Source organism: Phytophthora sojae (assembly GCF_000149755.1).
Source record: "Phytophthora sojae unplaced genomic scaffold PHYSOscaffold_2, whole genome shotgun sequence".
NCBI classification, from domain to species: domain Eukaryota; phylum Oomycota; class Peronosporomycetes; order Peronosporales; family Peronosporaceae; genus Phytophthora; species Phytophthora sojae.
In genome coordinates, this window is record NW_009258116.1 from 9,019,110 (window position 1) to 9,038,432 (window position 19,323).

A 19,323-nucleotide genomic window follows, 5' to 3' on the forward strand; every position below is an offset into this window, starting at 1 on the left:
GGGGTATTTTATAATGCATTGCAGCTGCGTAGGAAAGGAAAGGTGTTGTCACGATGGTCATGCCATGATCGAACATGATACGGCTTGAAATGATTGCAACATGGCAGGTCGTAACCAGGTTACACTCTCCTATCGTACTTAAACTAGCTGAGCACCTCTGCGCTTCCTTGCTAATTTGGGGCGACACTAAATATTGTGCTCTACACAAAATTTCGCCCCTCCGAGCCGATCGAAACATTTTCATACAAGAAAGCTTAACAGCCTGATACGCTGAGAAATCATTTAATTTGTCGTCAAACCTCATTTAGTTGACCTGTAGTGCTAGGAGTAAGCGAGTGTATCGAGATTGTGTATCAACACTTCACACGCATGCCTCATGCGCAGACCTCTACCAATACGGGAATTTCCGAATTTTTCCTATATCCTGGCGATCACTGACAGAATATGGGAGAAATTTTGAAGGTTTTACATCGTTTGAAGTGCTTTCTTGGAGCTATCCGCCAGTGTTGATAGTCTGTTCGATTTGCTTTATCAATAACTGTTGTGTACTTTGACGTAGCTGCTTTGTATAGCAAGCTGCATCAATTGCTTGGTCGGTTTTGCGGTCCTCCGCTGTCTAATCTTCTGCTGATCGATTTTGATAACCTGACATTTTCCTTTAGTGCACTACTACACCGTTGCCGAGCCCTGGAACTCTCGGTTAATCTTACCTCCGCGCAAAAGTACGCTGAAAATAGTTGTACTTTTGAAAACGAATAACGGTAGGCAATTGGGTAGCAACAGGACAACAGGAATAATGTTCATTTCTCAGCGCTTTAGCAACACTTGCATTAGCAATCCTTTCGTGGCCAGTAGGCCCCCGAGTTGACGTGTATTGCGCCTTTTAGTCTTTGTGCCGCTTTTTGTTTAAGATTGAGGTTCTGTACTTGCAAGAGGTTGGATCAGTGCTTATTTTATTAATGTCTTAGGGAAACCTAACGAGATACCCCTTCGAAAACTATTTCATAAGACGCTCTTCACTGCCAGCACAAACCATATGCCCCTCATTTAAAATTCGCCTCATAGGAATGACATTCAAAGTACCAGAACGTAGGCAGCATACTTCGGTATTTCCATCAAGCGAAGCGAGGTGGAAATTAAGTTTTCCTGCACAAGAGGAGAAAGCGACGTTCCCACAACTGGAGCCCAGTCATGGTTCGCGCTCAGCTGCATCAAGTTCAGCGACCCGCTCATGCTGGAGAGCCCCATGGCAATGATTAGGATAGACTGTCCGATAAGCGGTTTTCACCCGGGGGTCCGAGGAACCTTCGGTTCTGAGGGACCAGCGGTTTTTGCTCCGCCACATCGCACAGAGTAGTTATAGATAGGTAGTCATTCTTGATCGTCTCGGCGAGCCAGTCGCGCTTTCACCTGCTCGGACACCTGCTTCCCACGCGATGGCCAACTTTTTTCTTAACGTTGAGTGCGGCAGACACAGTATGGCCCGATTTCTTTAGGGCTTGCAATCCTTCATTGACTATGGAACGAGCTGCACATCTAACGTCTAAAGAACGACGTAAGTACCTTAACGAAAACCCTGATTTTGCTGCCAGGCATTTTAACAGAAGGTTTAAAGCTTTTTTCGACCACGTACTTCGCGGCCCAAGCCAACCTCTGGGTGAAATTATTGATTTCTTTTGGCGAGTTGAGTTTCAGCAAAGAGGCTCACCTCATATTCATGCACTATTGTGGATAAAAGATGCCCCTGATGTCCTTGACAAGTATATTTCTGTATTGATAAAGTCGCTCGATGACCTAGATTCGGGCCAGTGCTCCGTCTGTAAGTCATCACGGTCTGCAAGCATTGATATTTTGGCAATGCGACCGCCATGTGGCAATTCAGATGAATGGGCATGCGATATCTCCCGATTAGCTCGCCGAGTGCAGCAACATGTATGCTACAGTGGATCTTCTTGTCGAAAGAAAGCCGACGAATGTAGATTTGGCTTTCCCAAAACTCTTCATCCTCGCACTGAAGTTGAGGTAAAAACTGCACCTGACGGTACCCCGTCATTAAAAGTACTATTAAATAGAGACTCACCCTCGGTAAACAATTTTTCGCCAATAATGCTTTCGACTTGGCGCGCAAACATGGATATTCAGATGATAGGAAACGCGTATGGCGCTGCCGAATATACTGCTGCTTACGTGAGCAAAGCCGAACCTGACACATTGTGCTTCCGAAGCACTGTCGCTGCAGCTGTTAAGCGATGTGACCCGAATCTCCCTTACTACGCTATTCTTAAAAGAATAGCTAACGCCACATTGGCTGTTCGTGAGGTAAGTGCCCAAGAAGCTTACTTCATACTGCTTCGAGAATTAAAAATGTATGGTAAGTCTCGTAAAGTAAGCCGAGTGAAGGTTTTGCGTCATCACTTGCGATATTACCGAAGCCTTACGGAACTTGGGCATCGACAAACCGCCTCAACTCGATAATATTAAAATTGAATCATACGAAAAAGCCTACATGGCGCGTCCTCAGGAAGAACCGTTTAAGTCGATGTCATATGCTAGCTTTGTAGAGCACTATGAGGTAGTTGAAAGCGCAACCTCAACAGCGAAGTATTGGAAGCGAATCGGTAATCTAGGTTTTTTACGACAGCGTCGAAAAGCCCAAGTTCTTCGTATGTCGCCATGGATGGCACCAGACACATCAAACCCTAACTTTTGTTTTGCTGAGTTGTTTTTACACGTTCCTTGGAGACACTTAAGCGACTTACCGATTACTGACGATGACTGTATTAGTCGGTTCTACGACGAACAAAATAAAAACCTCGACAATGAACTCCGAACTGAAGTGAATTTAAAGGTAACGAGGCAATGTCAATTAAATCTTCTGAAGAATTCTCGCGAGAACCAATGCTGCACTAATCTGCCCCCGTCCGAGTATGTTTTCATCGAAGAACCTGATGAGCACCTCAATGAGCATGAGATGGAAATCGAGAGAGATAAAAAACTTATTGCAGACCTTCATACTCAATGGAAGCCAAAGCACAACTACTCTAACGAAGACATTAATAGAGCACACGAATTTATGACAAAATATGTGCGGCCATGGGCAAAAAATTAGCGAGAAGCATTTCATTTCAATTTACAGCAATCCCCCGATCACAAACAAAGATTTTCCAAACCTTGCGTCGCAATGACCACGCAAAAAAACGGCCCAGCTAAGCTATTGTCTCTACAGCAGCGCTTCAGGGATATAAACCTGGTAATAATTGACGAATTTAGCGTAATATCATGTGGAATGCTATATTGGATAGACCAAAGAATGCGAGAGATATGGCCTGATCAGCGCGAGGTCCGATTTGGTGGAAGAGATGCCATTTTCACGGGAGACAGTGCCCAGTTGGACCCTGTAACCCCTTACTCTCTAGCGACATCCACAGATAGAATACGTGACAATATCCAGCGCAAAGGACGCGGAATTTGGTGACCCGGAATGGTTTGAAGCGCTACGAAGATTGCGAGAAAAAGTACCAGCACAGCAGGACATTGACCTTTTTAATACTCGAATCTTCAAAACCAACGCAATGCCTGAGTGGGTGCATGCTGCGAAGCACATTGCATACCTTAACGCAGATGTTGATAGTGCTAATGACGTAAATCTGCAGAATGCTTCTTCTCCAATTGTGCACATAAAGTCCGTGCACAATGTGAAGCAAAAACGCTTGATCACAAATAGAGAAGTACCTCAAGGCACAGTTAAAGCTCTGTTAGATCAGGCACAAGAAAAGATCCCAAGGAGAGACCGAGTTGTACCAATCCAACTCAATTTAGCAATTGGTGCTCCTGTCACACTAACATTTAATGCTGAGCAAACAGCAGGGCTATGCAATGGAACGAACGCTACTGTGTACGACATGATCTTTGTGTCTGGATCAGAACTTCCTATTGTTTTGGTTGAAATAGTTGATGAATACTTTGGTCCATCCTTTTTACCAAACGTACCTAACATTATCCCCATCATTTCAAAGGAAACGAGCTGGGGAAGTACAAGGAGTGACTTTAAAGTCGTTCGCTGTGGCATTCCGTTAAGGCTTGCCTACGCTATGACGATTCATAAGGTTCAAGGGGTTACATGCTCAAAAGTCGTATTTCATTCCAATTCACTGCCAAATGCATCCTATGCTTACCTTGCTCTTTCCCGCGTTAGAAAAAGAGAATATATAGTTCTTACGCATCGTTTGAGTTTGGAAAAGCTCACAGCGTCCCCAGAGAGTCGATCATCGTTTGACACTGAAAGGGATCGCATCATTCATCTTGTTAACCAAACTACACTTCATGCAAATATTTTTCTAAAGGAAATGAAGACGATAGCACTTTTCCACAATCTCGATATGTCGCCAAGATAATAAAAAGAAAGCATGTTGGCGAGGCGTCCAAGTCGACCCAAGTTCACATTGGGTACAAGCACCGCGAAAACAAAACCTGGCAAGGCAAGCCTCATGGTTGGATTCGGCTTGAGGAGTCTCACTCTCGAAGGTCGGCCGTCAATATGGGCTGCGAGCGAGTATTGACGTGGCTCGGAGGCGACCTCGATCAGCCACGTCCAGAAGCAGCAGCGGCACAGTAGTCATCGCTTGGCGGATACTACTACGAATTGCAAGGGGATCTGGCGGTGGGTGTTGTCGCGGTTCTCTTCCTCGATGTGCGTGTCTACGAGCACCCATGGAGCAGGCCAGTTGACTTGGCGCGCCCGAAGACGGTCCGTGAAGGCGTGTCGACAACACAAGGTGGTGACAAGGTTGTGGCGGGCGGTGACGGCTGTGCATGGTTCGCCATCGCTCACGGCTCCACGGAGTAGCTAGCGTCTTGCAGCCAATGCAAGCCTCAACGAAGCTAGCTATTTCGCGCAGCAACGTTTCCGAAGCTAAAACAGGTCGCTTGTTTAGCAAAACAGAGTATCCATTTAGCTAAAACAATGCAGTTTTACGCCAAATCCACTTTCTAGAGCCCACAGCCCATATATACCCTATTTGGAAGGGGCCTCCTAAAAGACGGGCCTCAGTTTAATGGCTTTCGCACCCTTTGCTGGAGGCTAAACCCCTGAACTTCTATGAATAGTCACTCGGAACCGTCGGACAGTGAGCCTGAAAGGATCTTATACAGAGGTAAAATGCAGCATTTTATCCCCTGGGAGAGGCACCCATTAAACCTTTCCCTAGCCCTATCCATAAAATCATCGAAAGAAAGTAAATCAGAGCGATAAAACAGAGCGATTTCATTATAGGGGGGGGCTTCGCCCCAACGAGCCAAAGTTACGCCCAAAGGCAATCTTCGCACAAATACGTGTCCTCGACCTCGGCAAAGATGCTGACCCCGGCGGCGACGCAGTCGCTTCAGGAGAAGCAGCGCGGTGCGTGTGGCCCTCGTCCCGTCCTCCCCTACGTGTCACTTCCCTTACCTAACTCTCCTTCGACTCTCCCCATGCAGAGAACCTGCTGCGCATGCTGGACTTTAACTCGGAGAGCGCCGGCGGCTTCGCGGACGCGGCCCAGGACTCCGCGTACGCTGCTGACAACAGATACCTTTTACCTGTGTTATTAACGTCATCTATGGCTGTGCAGTGATCGCTGGGGCGACCAGTGGAAGGTGCTGGTCTACGACCGGTTCTGCCGCGACATCATCTCGCCCATCCTCAAGCTGCACGAGCTGCGCAAGAAGGGCGTGACGCTGCACATGCTGCTGGACACGGAGCGCGACGCCATCCCCGACGTCCCGGCCATTTACTTCGTGGAGCCCACGCGCGAGAACCTGGAGCGCATCGTCTCGGACTGCGCCAAGGAGCTCTACAGCTCCGTGCACCTCAACTTCGCCTACCCGTTGAGCCGCGAGTCGCTCGAGTACTTGGCTCGAGCGTCGGTGGAGGCTGGTTGCACCAGTATGGTACGTGGTGAATGTTTTGTAGATTACTATGGTGGGACTGCGTTGTGACTTTTCTGTTGTTCTGGTGCTAGATCGCCAAGGTGTACGACCAGTGCACGAACTTCGTATCGCTTGAGCCGAGTCTCTTCTCGCTCAACCTTCCTGAGAGCTACCGCGCGTACAACGACCCGAACCTGGCGGACACGCAGATCGAGCAGTCCATGGGTGCGATCGTCAAGGGACTTTTCTCCGTGCTTGCTACGACTGGAAGCGTGCCGGTGATTCGTTGCCCAAATAACGATGGACCGTCGAGGATGGTGGCTGAGCAACTGAGCTCGACAATCCGCGAGCACCTGGTATGCATACGTTATTTTTTGTCGAAGTTGGAATGGAACTAACGGGGTTTATCTGTGCGCCTGGTTTTAGAATGCAAGGAACGGCGTTTTCACAGAAAACTCATCCAACTTTCAGGTATTGGCTGAGTCACAACATGAAGCTGATATCTTTGCTCGACAAACTAACAACTGGTATGATGGCGTAGCGTCCGGTACTTATCATCATGGATCGCAATGAGGACATTGCATCGAGTTTGTATCACCCGTCGACGTACCAGGCACTGGTCGACGATATTCTAACCATTCAGATGAACCGCGTGAAGGTGACCGTGAAGACCTCGGGTGGCGAGGACGGGGGTGATGATGGTCGATCGGTTGAGCGCACGTACGACTTGGACGTTACGAGCGATAAATTCTTCGAGACGCATGCCGGTAGCCTGTTTCCGGACGCAATCGACGCCAACGAAGAGGAAATGAAGCAAGTTACGCGGAAAGAGGAGCAGATTCGGGCCCAGACAGGTGGCAGCGATGCGCTGATGAACGGTACGAAGGACCTCGTTGCTGCTGTGGACACGCTGCCAGCACTAGTGGAGAAGAAGAAAATGCTGGAAGTTCACACGAACATTTTCCACGCAGCATTTGAGGGCGTTACGAAGCGCCACATCCCGTCGTATTCGATGCTCGAGCAGAAGCTTATCGATGGCTCGCACGTTGACAAGGCTGAGGTGTTGCAGCTCCTGTCAAACAAGGACATGGGAACACTGGCGGACAAGATGCGCCTGCTAATGATCTACTTTCTGTCGAGCGGTGCGAGTGGGGCAGAAATGGCGGAGTTTGAAAACGCCTATCAGCAGTGCGCCGCAGCGTCAGAGCAGCCAGAAGCGTATGCTCAGGCTTGGAAGTTCCTCAGAAAGCACTCGGCTTTCCAACGACGTGCTAGCGTTGGAGCAAGCCTGCAAGCCGAAAACGGTGCCGGGCCTGATGGTGGCGTGAACATGAGCAAATTCAAGGGTCTGGCCCAGGGGTTCCTAGCTCAAGCTGCTGCAAGCTTCAAAAACTTCCTACCGGAGAACAAGAAGCTGCATGTTACGCGTGTCACGGATGCTATTTGCGAGATGAAGCCGAACACAGAGGACGAAAGCTTCTTGTACTTGGATCCGAAGGTGAGGTGTCCCCTGCGCTAATGCAGCTCAGTCACCGTGTTCTAATCCATTTCTCGTTTTTGCGTGCAGATCAAGGCGAATGGCGACGTACCCCGACAACGCTCGCCTTTCCGCGAGGTGATGGTATTTATGATCGGCGGTGGCAACTACAACGAATATCAGAACCTGTTGGCGTACGCCAAGGGGCAACAGCCACCGCGTTCGATCTGGTACGGCTGCACAGAGCTGCTGAACCCAGAGGCGTTCCTGCATCAACTCGGCTCCATCGGTGCATAAGAAAAGAAGTAGACGCAGTCAGTATGTCTGCAACGAGGTGGGCACAAGGAAGAGAGAAATGAACTTCACGTGTTGTCGTTCAGCGCGTGAGTTCTTCCTATCGTCTTGAAGGTTATTCTTTTGCTTTCGTGTATTTCAACGATGAGCCACGTTATCCCGTGCTGTCGCTGATCTTAGTTTCCATGAACTTAGACACCATCTCAACGAGCCCATCCAAATTCGGGTCGAAAAGCTGATCACAGACCAGCTTGCGAATCAAGTTTTTGACTTCATCGTGCTAGGCAAGAGCGAGCGCTTGCTGCAGTGTGGTCAGTGGCCAGTTTCCATCGACGCTTTCACACAAAAATGGGTGAACTGTATCATGGCGAAGCTGGGCAGCAACCATGAAAGCCTTGTGCTGGAACTCTTGAGGTACCCGGTCTTTGTCAGAAAGTAGTTTCACTAACTCTTTCACGTTACGAATACGCTCTCGAGATGCAGCATTGGAGAACGCAGCGAGAATCGCGTCGGCAGAGATATTCGTGTCATACAAGGACATCATCAAATCGCTCTTCTTACGTGCGGCAGCGGCAGCGAAGGCTTTGCCCACCATTCTGGCAGAAATACGGCTATCACCACGCAATAGCGCCACGAGCTCAGACTCCCCCTTCATGGCTGCGGTCACAAATGCGTTGCCGATCATCTCAGCCGGGATGCAGTCCTTTGTGTATAGCAGCTTGATAATCCCAATGAACTCTTTTTCTCCGCTTGAGTAATGCCCATCCGAATATTCACCCAAACTTCCCGTTGCTTTCTCGAATACGGCGCAGATAGACTCGTCCAAGACGTGCTCGCGCTCAAGCAGAATTTTCATGACATCACTACTCCGCGCTGCCACAAACGCTTGGTTGATCGACTTCGCAGACACTCACTTCTTGTCCAAGGCCCTTATCAAACGCCTCAGATGAAACCCGCCCGGTACTGAGTTGAAATTCGAGTGTACTCTTTCCAAGCCCCCTCGATGCTTTTACAAACGTCTCCCCGATCAATTCGGGGTCTTTGTGTTCAGTCTCGTACAGATACTTAGCAGCATCAAGGTGTCCACAACATACCAGACGAACAAAAACGCTTCCTTTCTGGACTCCAGCTTATACAGCTCGTACATCCTGTCAGCCAGAGAATTATCTCCAGCATCCACCGCTGCCACGAATGCGCCTAGCAGATCCCACGAGAACTCGTCCAAGCCCAGCAGATACTCCATCATGACCTTCTGGCCGCCGGAAATGGCCCGTGCCATTGCAGTGGAATCCCAAAAGAGCAGCTCATATAGAGGATCGTCATGCTCTTTTGCATATTGCACCACGTACTTGAGCACGTCAAGAAACCCACGCTCTGCCGCTATGAGCAACGCCCCGTGCGCAGCGCCACACAATTTACCCTTCCTATTTGAATCAGCGGTGACCTTAGACAGCAGCACCTTCAAGACTTCGAGGTGGTTGTTGGTAGCGGCTTCCTCGAACGCTTTTAGTAAATTTTCCCAGCAAGTGTAGGCCTTAACGTTCCGGAACGCGTACTCTTCCAGCAGCACTTCCACGCAGTTAGCGTGGCCACAGCCAGAGGCCTCCACGATGGCGTCTATCACGCTGTTTTCGCCGACGTCATCGAGCAGTTCTTCGAGCCACTCTGCGTCCCCCGTCTTGGCCGCCTCGATGAGAGCTTCGTCTTCGGTCATTAGGAAGATGTCGATCTGCTTGAGAATGTGCGGGATTGCTACGACTTCAGGCGGGAGACACGCGGCTTCAAGTCTTGGATAGGGGCACGGTGGGGGGTCATCTTGCTGGTCTTGTGATGCGCTGGCTCGTGGACGCTTGGGGTCGGTGGGGGTCCGAGCACTGCCGGAGTTTGGACGATTGGGCATGTTGTTGCCGTGGTATCCAACACCAAAATGGCGGGAAAGTTTTCGGCTACGTTTCAGCGGATTTATGTGGCCACCATCCAAAAAATGTGTTTTAACACTTTTTTTTAGCAGCAATATATGCCATGGTCACCAGGATGGCGTAGAAATTGTAGCTCAATTCTTCTGCAGCATCATCACGCTTCATTCCTCTCTTGGGGAGAATAACAACGAGCATGATGCGCGAATTCCTGGTACGTTTATGGGGTCTGTACTGCTCCTCGGAGCCCCCTGGGGTCTACCGCTTGAAGCGAATTGTAGGGAAACCACTCGTAGGTGTCAGTCATCTTCACAGAAAAGCATGGTGTTCAACCTTAGCGAGTACTTGGGAGATTCAGCTGCTTAGCGGAGGTCCTTCACAGGAACATTCTCTTTGAGAACAACTTGTAGACGGGTGAGCAGGCCTCTAGTGTTCAGGCATCACAGGCTCGGCATCTTCTTATTCTGCGTCTGTCATTATCCGTTAGAGCCATCGCAAACCAGCGCACACTGGGGATCGATTTCGGAATATGGATTGCGCCTTCAGTTCGACACGAATGAATAAAAATGCATGCTCAGCGTGAATGTCTCGCTATACACCCTTTGTCAATGCCTTAGACGCAGTCGTTCCCGCTGATATCGAGCGATGAGAAGTCGTGCGTCGACTTGACCACCTTGGCCTTGTACGCGATGGTTTTCCCGCGCGCCCACGAGAACGAGTTGTCCCAGGACAGCACCACCGTGCCGTCTTCTGTTGCCGTGAAGGAGCTCGCGATGGGGGCTCCGCTTGAAACACGCTCAGGTGCAACCTTTTCGCTCTCCTCGGCACCGCCAATGCCCTGCGTGCGGAATTTCACGGCGAAGGAGATATCTCGGTCCTTCACCACGTACTCCCAGCAGAGCGTATCGTTGGCACTCATGCGGAATGGCAGTTGCAGCGTCCCACCTGCCTTGATATCCGCTTGGGTCGCTCCATCTTCACAGAGCAGCAAGAAGGCATTGCGACCTAGGAAACCAGTTTGAGGGATGGCATGCGTCGTGCTTCGCCCACCGAGTAGCTTTGGTAGCTTGTCTCGGCTCCCTGCAAGATCTAGCAACCGCTCGAGCGAGTTACCTTCCATGTGCACCTTGCGCAGCTGGGTTTCTTGAAGCATGGACTTGACTCCACTCCATACTTTGTCGAAGATCCACGGGGCATGCAGCACAAGCACCTTGTGCATCGATTCCGGGTAGCACTTTGTGGCGATCGACACAAGTGGCTTCAAGCGCTTCAGCAGCTTCGGGTTGAAGCGAGCGATGGAGAAGCCCGAGAGATCGCGAACTAGGATAGTCTGCACCAGTTTTTCATTCTGACGGCTGAGCTGGTCGAGCTTCAGCGCACGGTACTCCATCGAGTAGAGGAAGAAAGTCTGCCATTCCTCTTCCGTCACTTCAGTCAACAGCTTATGGAAGTCAGCGTAGCCCGTCATTTCAAAGTAGAAGACATGGCCGTCCGCAGCAGAGAAGACGTCGTACGTGTCCAGGAAGGGGAGGTGCGGGATGATCTTCTGGAAGTGAGGGAACTCGTCCGGTCCCATGTTGTTGTTCACGATGTCGTCGCGAATGTTGTCGAGGTTGAGCTTCTGGCGCATGGCCAGCATTTCTCGGTATTTCGTGGCAGCCACCGACACGTTCATCTTGTGGCCGCGCAGGAAGCGGAGCAGGCGAACGTCGCCTACCAGCTCCACGTACTTGGCGTGACGTTCCGCCTTCAGTTCCTCCTCCAAGCTTAAGCGAAGCGCTATTCACACGACAAGAAACAACAATCAGCAGCTTGTTAACTAGCTTTAAGACCAAAAGCCTAGCTAGCGCGTACCATGCAGCTGGTCCTTCTCCTCCTGAGCATTCTCGGACGCGATAAAGCAGCGCCACTCCGAGTTCTCGTCCACCGGAACCTTGGACGCCGACGCGTGCACAACCGGAATCTCGCTCAATCCGTCCGCCGCCGCGTCCTCCTCATCCTCGACACTCTTGCACGAGTAGAAGCGCTCCAGTCCAGGAGGCCCTTCACCCGCTGGCCCACCGGCAGAAGGCGCGCGTTCGCGATGCTCTGGGAGACTCAGACGCCTCACGCGCTCCTTCTCCATGGCCTGAACCGCCAGCTCCTGCGCGAACACGCGCTCCTTGTAGTCCTGCACCTGCACCTCCTCCGCCTCGGAGATGCGGCGCGTGCGCTCCTGCTCCGCGGCTTCAATTGCCTCCGCCTGGCTGCGGCGGCGCACCATCTCGTCCTGCACCTTGGTGATCTCGTACTCGTACACGCGGCGCTCGCGCTCCTGCTCCTCGGCCGTGATGGAGTACTCGACGTTGATCTGGCGGACGACCGCGAGCTCGTTCTCGCGGTCCTTCTCCTCCTCGATGCGGCGGCGCCGCTCCTCGTCCGCCAGTTCATCCGCCAGCTTCTTGTTGGCCTCTCGCTCGGCCTCCAGCGCCGCCATGTCCTCGGGCGTCTCCTCGACGGCGTCCGCGTCCTTCTTGAACAGGAACAGCCCGGCGCTGCCGTGGCGGCCAGCGCGCGAGTCGCTCGAGCTCTCGTCGTCCACAGTCGTGGGCACGCCAATCTCCTCCTGCATCGCCTCCATCGTGCTCGCTCTTGTCCTCTCCTCGCCTTGCCAAAAGATCTCTCTCCACCTTGAAGCGACGCATGGAGCCATGTACGTCCCAACATGGCTACATTCAGCACGTACGCAAACTGTACACGAAATCGTACTTAGCCCATCGAGATTTGAAATCTGACTGGCAGCTCTTACAAAAACCAAGTGCGGCTGCCAGAGTGCGCAATAATGAGTGCAGCGGCGCCGGAGCTCAACGTGGGCGACTGGCTGGGTAAGAAGCAGCGCCGCAGCGACCAAAAGCTTGCACTTGAGCATACATATCTTCAGTGTTTCCTTCATACTGCGTAGCTTATTTTTTTCGTAAATTACTATGCTAATGACGAATTATTGGAATGTTTTTTTTTCTTTATTGTACGGTAGACGTGGTGGACGGCGACGGCATCTGGAACGTGGCGCAGGTGCTGCGCCTGCCGTCGGCCGAGACGGTGGAGGTCACGTACGACTGCTGGGGCGACGAGTACAACGAGACGCTGCCGCGCGACAGCCCGCGCATCTCCCCGTTCCACACGCACACGTGGGCCGTCAAGTGCTGGGCCAAGCTGGACACCTGGCCCTGGTGGCCGGCGCTGCTGACGGTGCGCGCACCCGGCTCAGACTTCGGCTCGCAGAACTTGAGGCTTGAAGAGAGGCTGCTCGTGGACTTCCTGGACAGTGCAGACTTCAAGGAGCGATGCCGGTCAGCGCTTAATTTTTTTTACTTTAAATTGCTTTTTTTTATTTATTTTTACTGATTTTTGCTGTTGGTGCAGGTGCTGGGTCCAGAAGAGTAAGATTGTGCCGTTCCAGTCGGACGAGGAGACGAGGAAGCAGCTGACGAAAAACAAGAGGAGGAACAAGAGCAAAGGGGAAACGACGCGGTCCAAGAATTTGACGTTTTCCACTGCGCTGTTGGCGAGGTGTGATGCGCGCGAGGATTTCCCAGAGTTTGTGGAGGGCACGCTGCCCGTGCAGTTTGAGCGCAACTTTACGAGACCGACGGAAGAAGTGAGGAAAGAGATGGGCGAGGAGATCTGGCTGCGCGGGTTCGCTGACAACAGGGATAACCACGCTGCAACGCACGCATACATCCCGATGTCGGCTGAGAAAAGAAAAGCCCATGACAGGAATGACGCCGCATTACCGAAGTCGGTGGAGGAGGAAAAGAGTACGACTAAAGAAAAAGCCCACATCGAGCCACAGCCGGAACAACAAAGCATACCTAGCTCTCATTCTGACAAGACCAACGAGCCTCAGAAAGGCAATAGTACTGTTGCAGCAAAGCTACAGAAAGAGAAAATGAATCTCCAGAAAAGAGCAAGGCCTGACGAGGAGAAACAAGCGTTCAATGACACCAACACTGGTCGCGCTGGGAAGGCCAAATCGCCGCGGGTGGAAACTCAAGAAGACAACTCAACCAAACCCCAAGCCGCCATCTCTGTTGTTGTCGGTGCTGACGAAAATGAGGTTAAAGACGTGGCGAAGTCGATCTCTCCTGTGAATGTGCCTCTTGTCGGGACCCGGAAGTACGGGAAAACCCCGAAGGTTTTAAAAACACCAAGGAGATCGGCTACGAATTTGCCGCCGTACACGCCACCCTACGCTCGGGTTCTGCTGCAGGTGAAACCACGGAATGAGCACCACACCGCCCAATCATCTCACGCTCATCACCCCACCTCTCAAGCATCTCGCCCGCGCCATGCTGCTCATCCAGAACCACGCGCTCCAAAAAGTAATTGTACGCTTGCTGTCTTTCCACACGCCATCGCGTACTAACTATTCTTTTATTCAACCTGCTTCTGCAGACCAAGCCAAAAAACCAACAGCTGCTCAACGCGTTGAGCAGGCTCATGTTGATATAAGAATTAGCATGTCAAGCGATGCAAAATCTGACGACGGACCTGCCAGCCCGATTAAGAGCCTTGCGAAGGCAACCAAAGCGACCTTGCGAGCTGATAAAAAACTGCACAGCATGGAAAACGCGCTCAAGGGCAAACTCAGCGAGCTTGCTGAAAAATCTGTCAAGGCTGAAGAGTTGCGCAACAAATGCGCTGCCTTGAGTAAGTGATGGGCCTTGTTGTCCAGTTAATTCGGATGCATGCTAACTGAATCGTTTTTTTTGCTGGTTCCTAGACTCTCGCGTGAGCTCCTCCCCAACGAAGCCCGCACAGCAAACTTCCTCAACAGAAAATGCGCCTCAAGAAGCCCCCGCAAAAGAATCTGCTCAAGTTAGGAGAAAGGATTCACGGCGCGTGAGTAAGCCTTCAGTCAGATCCGATTCTTCTCGGGCGCCAGCACTTGCAAGGAGGTCGTCTCAGTCCCAGTGCGATATCCGCGGATTGGAACTTGCGTTGGACGACAGAATCTCAAAGCTTCAGGGTCTCGATAGTGCTACCACACGTACGTGGATCTATGGACTGTGATACATGCAGCATTTACTGACCGTTGCTTGTACGATTTCAGGTGCCGAGTTTGACGCGATCAAGGCCGACCTGATGAACTCGCCGGAGGTGCAAGCTGCGATCACGCGAATTAAACATCCTAGTTATGGGTGGACAGCATCTGCTGGTGAGTGCCTCACAGCTAGTTGCAGAATTTTCACTTTTATAACGAGAACTTATCCATATCTCTAGGAGCATCCTCTCGCTGGACACCATCGGTATCTCACGGCAGTAGTCTCCGCGCGTTTGAAAAGGCGAAGTCTCGATATTCTGAGTACCTTTCGACTACTGTGTCCCAGGAGCGAAGACCATCCCCCCGGTCGACAAGCCAACATTTTGGTCGCTCGTGGGGATTCGAACGCGAGGATAGGTCAAGTGCGGAGCGCCTATCGAGCCCTTCAAGCTCACCTCCAGCGTACCGCAACAGCTTCCGCTTCAGCGTGAACGACAACTTCTCGATGGACCAGTGGTACCGAGATTTGTACCCGAAGGCTTTCAACTTTCAACAACCATGATGAAATATCTGGAACAGAGCGGAGTGCTCTATCGTCGACGTCCATGTATGTAAGCTTAGGAAATGCTCGTGAATGTAGTGTTGCGTTGGTCGTGTTGAACGGGTGTCCTGAAGTTGTCGTCACCGAGTGTAGCCATGTCGGTGGTCGCAATATCGTACAGAAACCAGTGCAGCATCTGGAAAACGCCACAGACCACTCGTCCAAGTCGAAGTAACCTTAGACCAAGATGACCGCGACTCCGACGCTGTTCGCGTGTGCGCTGGACGTGCTGACTACGGGCGATGCGTTTACCAAGGCCGAGAAGACGACCAAGTACGTGGCGCAGTGGAAGAGTGGCGAGATCAAGGTCGTGTGCGATGAGGACGACGACGTGAACAACGTGCCTGACCATCCGGCGCGCCCCGAGAACGTTGAGGTCGTCCCTGCCTACAAGGCGAAGCAGGGATCCCGCAAGGCTTTCGTGCACAGGTGGGTGGCGAATGCAACGTTATGTATTACTGTGATTTATGCACACAGCAATAACCACCTTGTCTCTGTTTATATTGATCAGTTTGGCGCACGCTGAAAGCTACGCCATCGATCTCATGTGGGATATGGTGTGTCGATTCGTGCCGCACAACCTACCGCGTGCATTCTACGATGACTGGGTTCGCATTGCTGGCGAGGAGGCGGAGCACTTCAACAGTTGGGCTCACCGTCTTACGGAGCTGGGCAGTTTCTACGGTGACATCGCTGGTCACGAGGGGCTTTGGGACGCAGCGTACGAGACCCGCGACAGCATTCTGGCACGCCTGGCGGTGGTGCATCTTGTTCACGAGGCGCGCGGGCTCGACGTGTTCCCCAACGCTGTCCAGCGCTTTGAGAAGGCCAGCGACGACGTAAGCCTGAAGATTATCCACAAGAACTACACCGAGGAGACCACGCACGTGGGCGCCGGAGTGCGCTGGTTCCGATACGTCTGCGAGCGGGACGGTGATGACCCGATCGCCAAGTTCCACGAAATTGTGCCGCAGTATTACAAGGGCACGCTGAAGCCTCCTTTCAACACAGAGGCCCGGAACAAGGCCGGCATGCTGGAGGAATGGTACATTCCGCTCAGCTCGGAGGCTGCAAAGAAGGAATCCGCCGCCGCTGCGACTGTCGAAGAAGCGACTGCTGCGATTTCCACCGTGAAGCTCGAGTCATAACAACGAGAACAAGAAGATATACAGTACAAGAGTATACGCTACCCTTTTAAGTGGCGTACGTACTTCATGGGCCAACATTCATAATCACTCATCGATTTAGACTGCAACCGGTTGGCGTTTTCACTAACGTTATATAGTGAAGCTGCGCGTAGCGGGTTCATTTCGTGTGACGAACTCCACCTGCTGAGTGTGATGGACGTCTCCCGCCACGTTTGAACAAAAATGCCCAAGCGTTCGAACTCGAGCAGCGGTCGGACTCACGACGGCACCAAGCGCCGCCTAACCAGCTCGCCACAAGACCAGCAAGATGAACAACCCCCACCCTGCCCCTATCCGAGACTCGAAGCTGCGCATTTCCCGCCTGAAATTCTAGCAATTCCGCACGTCCTCAAGCGGATCGATATCTTCCTCATGACCAAAGACGAAGCTGTCATGGAGGCGTCCAAGACGGGGGACGCGGAGTGGCTCGAGGACCTGGCAGAAGAAGTTGACGACGACATCATCGCAGACGCCATCGTGGAGGCCTCGACCCATGGTCACGTGGATTGCGTGGAAATGCTGATGGAAGAGTACGTTGCAATTGCCGACCCCACGGCGCACTTTGCTGGAAACGCGTACTAAATGCAGCCGCAACGAATGGTCACCTGGAGGTCTTAAAGATTCTTCTGTGTAACATCTCCCCAGGGTCGGATTCGCACAGCATGGCTGAACTGTGTAGCACTCTGCACGGGGCGCTGCTTGACGCAGCAGAGGGTGGGTTTCTTGACGTGGTCAAGTTTGTGGTGCTACAAGCAAAAGCGCAGGAGCATCGTTACTACGATACGCTATTTCGTAGGTCTACTGCGTTGGCACGCGCCATTTCTGGGGGTCAGACAGCTGTCGTGGAGCATCTACTGGGGATGAACGAGTTCACGTGGGACCTGCAAGGAGCGTTCGTGGCAGCGGTGAAGGTAGGAGACAGGTCTCTGGCCGACAAGATGTACGACCTGTACATGCAGAAACCCCAGAAGGAAAAGTTGTTTGTTTCTCTGGTATGCCACGGAGACCTCGATGCTGTTAAATATCTGTACGAGACTGGACACAACGACGCTGATTTGATCGGGGAGGCGTTTGTGAAAAGTGCGAAGTGGAGCGGCAAGGATGTATTGGAATTTCTGCTTGGTACTGGTCGAGTTTCGGACAAGGCGTTTGATTAGGGCTTCGAAACGGCAGCTGTCCTCTCCTTCTGGGACCCCGTGAACATGGTCTCATTTCTCCTGGACAAGAAGCGAGCATCTTCGAAGTCGGTTAACAGCGCATTTGTGAAGGTGCGAAGTACTGATGTTCTCAAGCTTTTGCTTGATCGTGAATACATATTGGATGAATCTATCTGCGCCGTTTTTGAGAGAGAAACACGGAGCTTGGATGAACATTGGGATTACTCCAAAGAGGAGGAGGGCATTCGGATTATCAAGCTGCTGCACACGAAGAACTGCATTCCGGCTGAGATGATCAGCAAGGCGTTTATGACAGCAGCGTTAAAAGGGCAGTATGTGCTGCTGGCGTTATTGCGTGGTGATGGCCGTATTTCTGCTGGAATGGTAGGCGAAGCTTTCGCTGCCGCTGCCACACGGAAGGAGAGCGATTTGATGATGTCCTTGTATGACGCAAATATCTCTGCCGACGCGATTCTCGTGGCGTTCTCCAACGCTGCTGCCGGAGGACGTATGAAAAACGTGAAGGAATTGGTGAAGCTGCTTTCAGATAGAGATCGTGTACCTCAAGAGTTAAGCACAAGGCTTTTGTGATTGCAGCTCAGGTTGAACACGGTACCGTTCTCCGCACTTTATGTAAATGTGGCAATGGGTTCTGGCCATTGGCCACACTTCAGGAAGCGCTCACTGTTGCCAAGCACGATGACGTCAGGAACTTCATTCAAAGTGTGGTCTGTGATCAGCTTTTCGACCCCAGTCTCGAAGGGGTCGTTAAGATTGTTGCGAAGGCCATGGAAAACAGAATCAGCGACCCAACTACTCACGGGGAATAACGTGGTTACCATGCATGCCGCTGAAAAAAAATAAAACGTTTAGAATCTACGGAGTTGCTCCGTATTGCATCACTTTGAACAGTTGTGTTAGTGCATTGAGGTGAGTCCAACACCAAATATATCTACCGGATAGCTGACTTGGAATTGTATGTGTATGTAACTGGGAATAAATTCGTGACGAATTAAAGTTTGTGAGGCTGGTAAACCAGCAAGCTGGTCTCCCAGGATAATATTTTTCTACACTGTACATTTGAGCTTGGGGTATTCGATTGAAGGGGGTAAGCCAAGAGCATACCATGTGCTCACTCACCTGGTTGTTTACTCGGCATAAGGCGTTAAAGCGGGAGAGTGCCTTTACATGTACTTCATTACTTCATCGGAAGAGCGGCCCTGGTCGGAACACTTCCAGTTCGACCCTCTACTCGGGACCCAATGTCCAGCCTATTGCTGCTTCTATTAGGATGCCTATCAACGACGTCAGCAACGTCGACCTACTCGATCACATCGTACTACGCTGAAGCTGCACGCCGCGGAACACCATACTTCGTGGATATACAAGAGTCGTCGAAGTGCCTTCCTTCCTCGAAAGACGGCGATGCCCCGGTGTCGATTGAGTGTACGACCAACTACACCTTTGCCCGGCCATAGTTGGCCTAATTTGCAAGCAAAGTTGTCATGAACATTGGAGGTACCAGAGAGTACATTACATTCCCTAAAGTATGACTTTCGTTTCATTCAAAGTTGTCTAATTCCCATCGAGAGGTACATGCACCACATGTAGCCGCAAAGCACGTCTCACCCCCTGCTCAGTGAGGGGTGGTCTCAACGCGCCCCCATGTTCCCCTCCTTGAGAGATCGCGCGCGTACAGCTGCCGCTTGATGAAGGGCATGCAGACGCGGATCGGACACTCAAGAAGCTGCACGCACGCAC

General features: G+C 51.6%; 8 protein-coding genes across 8 annotated transcripts; 5 read left to right on the plus strand and 3 right to left on the minus strand.

Annotated features, from left to right (window-relative positions):
- Nucleotides 1-3,151: 3,151 nt before the first annotated feature.
- PHYSODRAFT_484045 (hypothetical protein) lies at nt 3,152-3,475 on the plus strand (the record flags this gene model as incomplete). Its single annotated transcript, XM_009522614.1, has 1 exon — nt 3,152-3,475. A coding segment is annotated over one exon (324 nt), but the record flags the coding sequence as incomplete, so codon positions are not given.
- A 1,877-nt stretch (nt 3,476-5,352) lies between these two features.
- Nucleotides 5,353-7,182, plus strand: PHYSODRAFT_483391 (hypothetical protein; the record flags this gene model as incomplete). Its single annotated transcript, XM_009522615.1, has 7 exons — nt 5,353-5,398; nt 5,476-5,548; nt 5,610-5,928; nt 6,000-6,263; nt 6,334-6,378; nt 6,449-7,049; nt 7,097-7,182. The coding sequence occupies 7 exons, from the start codon at nt 5,353-5,355 to the stop codon at nt 7,180-7,182; spliced, it is 1,434 nt and encodes a 477-aa protein (XP_009520910.1).
- Nucleotides 7,183-7,237: 55 nt separating this feature from the next.
- PHYSODRAFT_486095 (hypothetical protein) lies at nt 7,238-7,681 on the plus strand (the record flags this gene model as incomplete). The annotated part of the gene is made up of 2 exons (XM_009522616.1): nt 7,238-7,405; nt 7,481-7,681. 2 exons carry the CDS (start codon nt 7,238-7,240, stop codon nt 7,679-7,681), a joined length of 369 nt encoding a protein of 122 aa, XP_009520911.1.
- A 277-nt stretch (nt 7,682-7,958) lies between these two features.
- On the minus strand, nt 7,959-8,534 carry PHYSODRAFT_326613 (hypothetical protein; the record flags this gene model as incomplete). The annotated part of the gene is made up of 1 exon (XM_009522617.1): nt 7,959-8,534. The coding sequence occupies one exon, from the start codon at nt 8,532-8,534 to the stop codon at nt 7,959-7,961; it is 576 nt and encodes a 191-aa protein (XP_009520912.1).
- A 171-nt stretch (nt 8,535-8,705) lies between these two features.
- On the minus strand, nt 8,706-9,578 carry PHYSODRAFT_257858 (hypothetical protein; the record flags this gene model as incomplete). Its single annotated transcript, XM_009522618.1, has 1 exon — nt 8,706-9,578. One exon carries the CDS (start codon nt 9,576-9,578, stop codon nt 8,706-8,708), a length of 873 nt encoding a protein of 290 aa, XP_009520913.1.
- A 629-nt stretch (nt 9,579-10,207) lies between these two features.
- Nucleotides 10,208-12,205, minus strand: PHYSODRAFT_485106 (hypothetical protein; the record flags this gene model as incomplete). The annotated part of the gene is made up of 3 exons (XM_009522619.1): nt 10,208-11,373; nt 11,449-11,557; nt 11,600-12,205. 3 exons carry the CDS (start codon nt 12,203-12,205, stop codon nt 10,208-10,210), a joined length of 1,881 nt encoding a protein of 626 aa, XP_009520914.1.
- A 210-nt stretch (nt 12,206-12,415) lies between these two features.
- PHYSODRAFT_478752 (hypothetical protein) lies at nt 12,416-16,366 on the plus strand (the record flags this gene model as incomplete). Its single annotated transcript, XM_009522620.1, has 9 exons — nt 12,416-12,458; nt 12,608-12,923; nt 12,997-13,972; nt 14,070-14,283; nt 14,357-14,623; nt 14,687-14,795; nt 15,204-15,270; nt 15,406-15,647; nt 15,730-16,366. The coding sequence occupies 9 exons, from the start codon at nt 12,416-12,418 to the stop codon at nt 16,364-16,366; spliced, it is 2,871 nt and encodes a 956-aa protein (XP_009520915.1).
- Nucleotides 16,367-16,588: 222 nt separating this feature from the next.
- On the plus strand, nt 16,589-18,153 carry PHYSODRAFT_297225 (hypothetical protein; the record flags this gene model as incomplete). The annotated part of the gene is made up of 4 exons (XM_009522621.1): nt 16,589-16,935; nt 16,994-17,016; nt 17,051-17,197; nt 17,579-18,153. 4 exons carry the CDS (start codon nt 16,589-16,591, stop codon nt 18,151-18,153), a joined length of 1,092 nt encoding a protein of 363 aa, XP_009520916.1.
- Between the last annotated feature and the right edge of the window lie 1,170 nt (nt 18,154-19,323).